At 33.4% G+C, this 8,657-nt stretch overlaps 1 protein-coding gene across 1 annotated transcript; it reads left to right on the top strand.

Moving 5' to 3' along the window:
* The first annotated feature begins 1,362 nt into the window (after nt 1-1,362).
* On the top strand, nt 1,363-6,377 carry LOC110937134 (hyoscyamine 6-dioxygenase). The gene is made up of 6 exons (XM_022179545.2): nt 1,363-1,498; nt 1,641-1,711; nt 2,844-3,051; nt 3,934-4,175; nt 5,186-5,501; nt 6,022-6,377. Exons 2-6 carry the CDS (start codon nt 1,701-1,703, stop codon nt 6,259-6,261), a joined length of 1,017 nt encoding a protein of 338 aa, XP_022035237.1. The 5' UTR covers nt 1,363-1,498; nt 1,641-1,700; the 3' UTR covers nt 6,262-6,377.
* Nucleotides 6,378-8,657: the final 2,280 nt, after the last annotated feature.

Below are 8,657 nucleotides of genomic sequence, written 5' to 3'. Positions count from 1 at the left end.
TTAAATATCCATTGGCATTTGACTATTGAAAAACAAGGGTGACAATTGTTTTAATTTATTATATTATTTCATTCAACTATATCCTAAACAAGTTTACCAGGTTAATACTACATGTTTTATATATTTTTTTCATTAAATCTCATTTGGATTTGACTGTTGAAAAACTGGGGTGACAATTGCTTTTATTTATTTTATTATTTCATTCAATTATATCCCAAACGAGTTTCAATCTAAATTGCACAAGGTGACATATAAGACCAAAAAAAAAAACATATGAGCTGGCGTATAATTACTTAATTTGCGTGTCATATTTTTGTTATCGAGTCGAGTCTGGGTCTTACTGGAAGCAGTATCTCTATTCCTATAGGGTGGAGGTAAAGTTGTTTATATCTTAGCATCCTCAGATCCTACCTTAGATTTTCTAATGACGGGATTTACCGAGTATAATGATAATTCATGTCATGTTTTTGTGAAGGATATCACAGTATCGCACTTGTGGGGTTGGCTTTAATTTCTTAGTGTTTTATGATGCGATTCTGAACTCATATGACAAGGCATGTAGTATGACGAAACATGTATGTTGCATACCCATATGAATTATCTTTGCTGTCGCTTCCCTGTTAGGGTATGTTTGGCCTAGAGCTTTTAGGAGTTTTTACCTTTAATCTTTTAAGAAAAAATTCATACTTAATAAAAAGCCTTGTTTGATTGAAGGAGATTGAAGCTTTTAGGTTAGGAGCTTGAAACTTTTGGTTGAACGCTCCTATGTTTGGCATGGAGCTCTTAGGAGCTTTTAAAAGCTTCTAGCTTTAAGCTTTTAAGAAAAAACTCATATTCAATAAAAAGCTTTGTTTGGTTGGAGGGGCTTGAATCTTTTAAGTTAGGAGCTTGAACCTTTTGGTTGAACGCTCCTACTAGTAGCGTTTAGAAGGAGCTACAAGCTTTTAGGAAAAAAAAATTGTCTATTTTAACCTCTAAAGATAATGAACTTTTTAATGCACACACTTTTTAATTTTTTAGTTATCTCCATTTTAGTCATTTTATACTTTTTATTAAAAGCTCCAGTTATTATGCCAAACACCAAATATATCTCAAAAGCTACAACTACTAGCTACCAACTACAGCTACTAATTATCAGCTTCCAGCCACCAACTACTTTTGCCAAACATACCCTTAATCCTAATTATTTAAGTTTTTTGTTGGGTAATTAATTAATTAATAAATTATAAACTACTCAGAGAAGATTCTTAAATAAATTATTAGGTGGTTAGCAATTGACTTTAGAGTTATTTATTTTATGACCACTTGACATGTGATGGAGAATAAAAGCCAACTTAATATCATAATTTATGAAACGTCAAATTTAATCAAGGGGCTTCATGTTTCTTATTGTATTTATTTGGTTAACATAGTATGGCATATGCAATACACAAATGTGGATGATGTTGTTGTGAGTGCATATCAACTTGGTCATTTGTATTCCTTTATTGTTATTTAGGTATGTGTGTGTGTTTATCTTTTTTGGGTGTAACATTTAAAATAAATTTTATGATTGACTTTGACCATGTAATTGCAATTTGATCTTATGATTGACTTTTAGGAAGTATGCAATTGGCTTTGACAACTTCATTACTTTGCAGGTTCTTAAACTTCTGCAATTTGAAGGTTATAAACTTGTAAAGAACTCAAAGGACATATTTATGAGTTTCAGGTACACAACTATTTACATTGAAATATTATGAATTTAGCATACGGGTTTGAAGTTTGTCACTAGGCTACATAAATCTTCTTGATTTATCCTGAGTTGTCGGCCGGGCCAACCAGCTGGTTCGACTCAAAATGAATCTAATAGGGTGAACCGGACCGAACCGACCCCCGGTTCCCTTTCTGACCAGTCCGATTTTCAAAATACTGCTTTCTAAATTAAGTTCTTTATTATTCCTCTTGTTGTAGGTTTGAACAAAATAATTTAGAGTTTATACTTATGGCTCTTGATCGCATAGTAATTTATAATATTGTTGTCCTTTTCTTTAAAAAAAAATCGAGCCCTCATAGGTTTATCTTAATCCTAATATTAATATTATTGTTGTTCTTTTCTTTAAAAAAATTGAGGCCTCATAGGTTTATCTTAATATTATTGTTATTCTTTTCTTTAAAAAAATTGAGCCCTCATAGGTTTATCTTAATCCTAATATTAATATTAGTCTCATTATGTTACATTTGCCCAATGAAAATAAGACATATCTATAGTAAGGTGTAAAAATATTAATATGACACGAACCTAATATGAAATTCACAGGTTTGGTTTTATTCAAAGCAAGTTTAGGTCAAATCTGTGAACGCGTTTAGCTGATGGGTCGTGTTCGTGTCAATGTGGCGGGTTCGCGGGTCAACCCATTTAACTCATTTGTTTTATTTATTTTTAAATGTGTTTATGTAATAACTTAAACTACTTGGGTATTTTAATACCAACTTTTAAACGTTTAAATATGACATAGTTTGAACATAGGATTTTACATGCTTCCAACCACTTAATTCCAATTCTTAATATAGGATTTTACACCCAAATAGAGATCACTATCTGGCTAGCATAGGTGATTGTGAAACAGCTTTTAATTAACTCTTTCTTGAGATTAACAGTCTGAGATCTGCACTCATTCTTAAATATGTGAAAACAAGTTTTTGAAATTGTTACCAGGGACAAGGGAAATTCTCTAATCATCATATTATTACATACATATACGTATACAAATACATATACGTACACGTACACGTTTCACTTTTTGTGTGTATATGTGTTTTAAACACTTGTGTGATCATATTATTTTACACTTTTGACTAAGGGATTTGCATATGGAGATGAAGGAAGATAAAGATGCAAGGTGGTTCGAACTCGAATGTGTACCTGAGGATTACATACCATTAAAGGAAAATAGACCCCAAAATCTTGATAGTCCTGTTTGTGATTCCATTCCTGTCATAGATCTTGCGAAACCAAATGGACTCGTTGAAGAAATCTTGAAGGGTTCTCAAGAATTCGGTTTCTTTCAGGTAATTATAGTTAGTTGTACGGATCTATGAATGTAGTTTAAAAAAAAACTTAGTTTTGCTATTGAAAAAAGAGCTAGCAACACAGCGCAACTTATTTGCGCGTTTGCCTTGTGTTTCAATGTATTAGAGCATTCACAGTGGGTTCTCTATATTATTATTTGTTTGAACGGCTTGTTCTCTATATTTATCACTACAATTTAACTAAAATACTTTTTTTTGTAAACTTTATATAATTTTCAAAAACCTCTCACATCAGATTCTCTATCGCTGTTTATATCTTAGTCCCACAAACATTTATTTTATTGTTTTTCTCATTTTTATATACTCATAAAATTATATTTAGAGATGAATAGTGAGTCTCAGTATCCAAGGAACTAGTGTGGATTCTCTAAACTTTGTCTCTATTAGTCTCTCTGATGAAGGTGAGTAAAAGAAGAAAAATTCTATAATATACTTTAAATTTATAAGATGTATGGTGAATAGAAATTCTGATGTGGATGCTCTTAGTTTGCTATTGGTCAGGGCCGGTCCTAAGAATTTGTGTACCCTGTTCGAGCTCGAAAAAACATGCCCTTAGTCCTCAACGAAAATGGATATTGGGCTCACTAAAGGTCTAATTAAACCTATGTTAATAGGCTAATAACTAATCTAAACCATAAGAATAGCTCTGTAAGTGGGCCTATGTTGGTGTTTGTATGGGTATACCCTATTAAATTTTTTTTACATACATATAGGGTTTTTTTTAAATAACGTGCCCTTCGAAATCGTGGTCCTCCCCGCCCACCCTCAGAGCCGCCCCTGCTATTGGTTATGAGAAATTGAATGAAAAGAAGTACTTTTGATTGTATCGATCAAAAATTATAAAGTTTAAATTTGAAACAGGTGATAAATCATGGAATCCCAGAAAAGATATTGATTGATGCAATGAATGTTCTTAAGGAATTCTTTGACATGCAAGGCAAAAACGCACCAACTGGAACTATCCCAGATAAAAAAGGTTATATTTACACACGTAGCGATTTCGCAGATGATGGCACAAATTTATGGAGGGAAAATCTTAAACATCCTTGTCATCCATTGGAGAGATGCATTCATCTATGGCCAGATACACCGACTCGATATCAGTAAGTTTTATATCAACTGGATTTCCTCATATACGTATGATGATCAACAGGGCCGGTCATGAGAATTCGGGTGTCTTGTCTGAGCCTAGAAAAAAGTGCTCTTTAAACCGTAACGAAATATATGATGTAAACTATTTTTTTGCCGCTCATTGTTATTGTTAGGGCTGCAAATGAAACAAACGTTCGGCGAACAGTGTGTGAACCGTTCGACAAGAAGTTCGTTTGTGTTCGTTTGTTTAGTTAAATGAACAAACATGAACAAGGGTCATGTTCGTTCGTTTATATTCGTGAACGTTCGGTAACGTGTTCGTTTGTGCTCGATAGTTCATTAGTGTTTTTAGTTTTTATATTTATTTAAATACTTCAAAATTCCGACAAATTAAATATCTAATAAGTGTCAGTATATTATATATTTTGTTATTGAACGATTGTTTGGGCTCGTTTGTTTCTATTTGTGTTCATGAACATTAGTTTGTGCTCATTTGTGTTCGTCAACGTTCATTTTTGTTCGTTGCCTAAAATTAACAACCAAACACAAACGAACACAAACAAATTCATTTTCTTAACAAACGAACACAAACATAAAATCTTGTTCGATAAGTGTTCGTGAACGCTTCGCGAACACATATATTTTTTAACAAACGAACACAAACAAGGTCTTGTTCGTGTTCTTTCGGTTCGTTTGTAGCCCTACTTATTGTTATTATTATTTTTTGAAACTAATATGGGTATTGGGCTAATGCCTGATGGGCTTAAGTTTTGTATTTTGAGATTGATAGTTTTAAATGGGTTTAAGATATACGTTTATTTTTTTCTATGAGTTTTCCATTTAAAAAAATTATAGATAACATATATGTATAGAATTTTCATTTAAAAAAATGTGCCCCTCGGATAAAATGTGCCATGGCCACCTAGGGCCGGTTGTGATGATCAGCATTTTGCAAAAATGCAGGGTAAGATGCGTACATTAGTTAACTAACCGTATTATTCTGAAACATGCATGCACTCAGGGAGGTGATCGCAACATATTTAGTAGAAATACAAAAATTGAGTTCAAGGATTTTAGAGATGATTGATGAAGGATTAGGACTCGAACAAGGGCACTTTAAAAATACAAGTGAAGTTCAGTTATTGTCATCTAATTTCTACCCGCCTTGTGCGGACCCGAGTCTAACTTTGGGATTATCACCACACTTTGATACTAGTCTTATCAGCCTTGTTTATCAAGGAGGTTCACCTGGTCTTCAGTTTATTAAGGATGGTCAATGGATCAATGTTGGAGCCATTCCTAATGCCTTTGTTGTTAACATAGGTAACCAACTTGAGGTATATTTACTTCACTTCATTTTTTTTTCAACATATAAATTGATTAGGTTGCCCCTAAAGAAATCCAGAAGAGGTTGTTAAAACTTAAAGATTTTTTTAAAAGTGTTTAAATAATTGTTACTTGTTAATTTTTTTAAGTTGTATTTTTTTACATTTTAAACAAAGTTTTATTATATTGATTTAAAGGACACCAACTTTAGCTTATTAGGGTAGTTTATAAACATTACGGTTCAGGGGCAAAATAATGAATTTCTTTTGTATGCAGCATACTTCAACTAATGTGGTTTTTATTACAAATTTACGGTAGGTCCATTTTGGACAAAATTTTCATTATTTTATCAATACCTAATAGTTTTTGTTATATATTTGACCAAATTTATTGAAATTCTTTTTATATGATTATTCCGTGTTTAGTACCTAAAAAATAGTTATTTGTTACCTAACCATCTTGACTGTATTTTTTTAACATGGGCATTTAGCCTTATTGGTTGACAGTTGGAATTCATTTTTATGTATACAGATAATTAGCAACAAGAAGTTGAAAAGTGTTCAACATCGGGTCGTGACTAGTACACATGCGACAAGATTAAGCATTGCAACCTTTGTGAACCCGTCTCTCGATTGCATCATTGAACCAGCAAAAGTCTTGGTGAATGAACTGGAACCATCGCTTTACCCAACTAGTCAATATAAAGATTATGTTCAACGCACCAACGCGTTTGGTGCCTACACTGCTGCCATCCTGAATGCTATGCGTTAAGAGAGTTGAATAACAATTGTTTACAGTTAATAGTATAGATGTACAAGTACAAGTAATATTATCGTTTAATTATAAAACTTTGATAATATAATATTATATAAATATTGTTGACGAAAGACGATGAATAGTAACTTTGTTTTATAATAATATACTGGTAATAAGACCCGCGAGCGTTGCGGCGCGGGTACATCGCAAACATCGAATGGATTAGTCAAATCAATCTGTAATGCGTTAAACAAATGAAAACGTGCGTTTAGACATATCTGATTGAAGTCAATGTAACCTATATAAGCATTATGATTGGATCAAAACGTAAAGTAAATCGAAATTATATTGTACAATCATAACGTATTATATATGACCCAACTCATACATAGAAAACATAACGGGTATAAAGGAAAAAATGACACATGTAATAAAAATGGACTAATTGGAGCTCTTTAAAAAAAACAATTTGACCCCACTCGGTTCGGAACAATAATTATGAAACATTCATAAAATAACCAGAAATACCTATTATATTTGACTTGATTCGTTTGCTAAAAATAATTACGTCGAAACGTAAACCAACTCGAATATATAGGTACTCGTACATAAAAAGATGCACTTAAAAATGTTATTTTTTTAAACGAAAACACACTATATTTGATCTCACTTGTTTCTAGAAAAAGTATACGTCGGAATGTAGACCAACTCGAATTTACATCGATACGTACATAAAGATATGCATGTAAAAAAAACATTTTTTTAAGTAAAGGAATGATAGGTGTAAAATCAAAACTTTAGAAACTCGAGGGGGTCAAAATGATATTTTACAAAGTTTTTAAAGACGGCGCAAAATTGCTTTTTTAAAAAACGAAAGTTATCGGACAAAAATTAAATTAGTAAAAAACTTAATAGGTTAAAAATGTATATTACATATGGTATATGGTAAAGTTGGAAAATAGAGGGTAACAAAGATGAAAAGGGTTATTGTACTTCCCCATTCTATTTTTGTTTGAGAGAGCAAATAGAAATTAAATTAGAGTAAACTGCAATTTTACCCCTTAGGTTTTAAGCCAATTAGTACTCTGACCCCCTTCATAGAAATAATTGCAATTTTACCCCCCAATGTTGTTGTTATGTCTCACAATTACCCCTTGGCGTCAAATAAGTTAACAGATCTGTTAACTGAAATGTGAAATGACTATCTTACCCTTTAATATTACCCCCCCCCACCAACGTTGTTGTTATGTCGCATAATTACCCCCCACTGGTAAATGACTAAATTGTCCTTTCTTATTACCCCCTATACTTTGTTGTAAGAAACAATATTACCCCCTGCAGTAACCAAAACCCTTCCCGCCAAAAAAGTTTGACCAGCCAAAGTCAACTACACATGGTAATTAACAAGAAATCGGTGTAATGTATTTGAAATTGCCTTAACAATCTCATTTAAACTTAATAAACACTTGTATTCAAACCTGTTCTATGTTACTTAAACCTGTTCAAACATTTGTATACTCAAAATCAGTTTAAACACTTCCAGGTTTGCCCAAAACACATATACTCAAAATAACTACTAGAGTAAACATCCGCTCAACTCTCCGGTGGAAAATGGAAGTTGAGGACAGGCCTACCAAACATGAAGACCACCAGGTGGACCACCACTGATGAGCTTGATAGGCTTATCGTCAGGTCAACTGTAAAAAAAAAAAAAGACTAAACATCACAAAATTAACATGGAAATCAGACTCAATCAGACTAATTGTTAATACCCTGTTTAACATGAGACTCAATCAGACACAAATCCGATCGTAACCCTGTTTATAACATGATAATAACTAACACTGACACAAATCCGACCCTGATTAACTAACATTGGGCGATTGTACTTGCCGTGTGGCGGATCACGTATCAGATCAGCCAACAAAGTAGCGGCATTGTAGCTGAAGATCGACGGAGAAAGGGGTTGGCCAGAGAAGGTGTCGCCGGAGCTCTGAAGATCGGTGGACGATTGTAGCTGAAGATCGCCGGAGAAAGGGGTTGGCCGGAGAAGATCGTCGGAGAAAGGGGTTGGCAGGAGTGGAGGACTGGTGTGGGAAGGTGGGGGGGGGGGGGTAATAGTGCTTTGATCGATTACTTATAGGGTGGTGTATTTATAAGCTACAAAGGTCTGTTGGAAATTACCTTTATACCCTTTGACCTTTACGTAGTTATGTTGACTGTTAACCTTATTTGACGCCAGGGGGTAATTGTGCGACATAACAACAACGTTGGGGGGTAAAATTGCAATTATTTCTATGGAGGGGGTCAGAGTGTCAATTAGCTTAAAACCCAGGGGGGTAAAATTGCAGTTGTATATCAAAAATGCACAGGGACCGAACTAAACAAAGATTGAAACTTAAAGGGCTAAA

Source organism: Helianthus annuus, chromosome 9, assembly GCF_002127325.2.
Source record: "Helianthus annuus cultivar XRQ/B chromosome 9, HanXRQr2.0-SUNRISE, whole genome shotgun sequence".
In the NCBI taxonomy this organism is placed as follows: Eukaryota; Viridiplantae; Streptophyta; class Magnoliopsida; order Asterales; family Asteraceae; genus Helianthus; species Helianthus annuus.
This window is presented reverse-complemented; position numbering and strand designations above follow the sequence as displayed.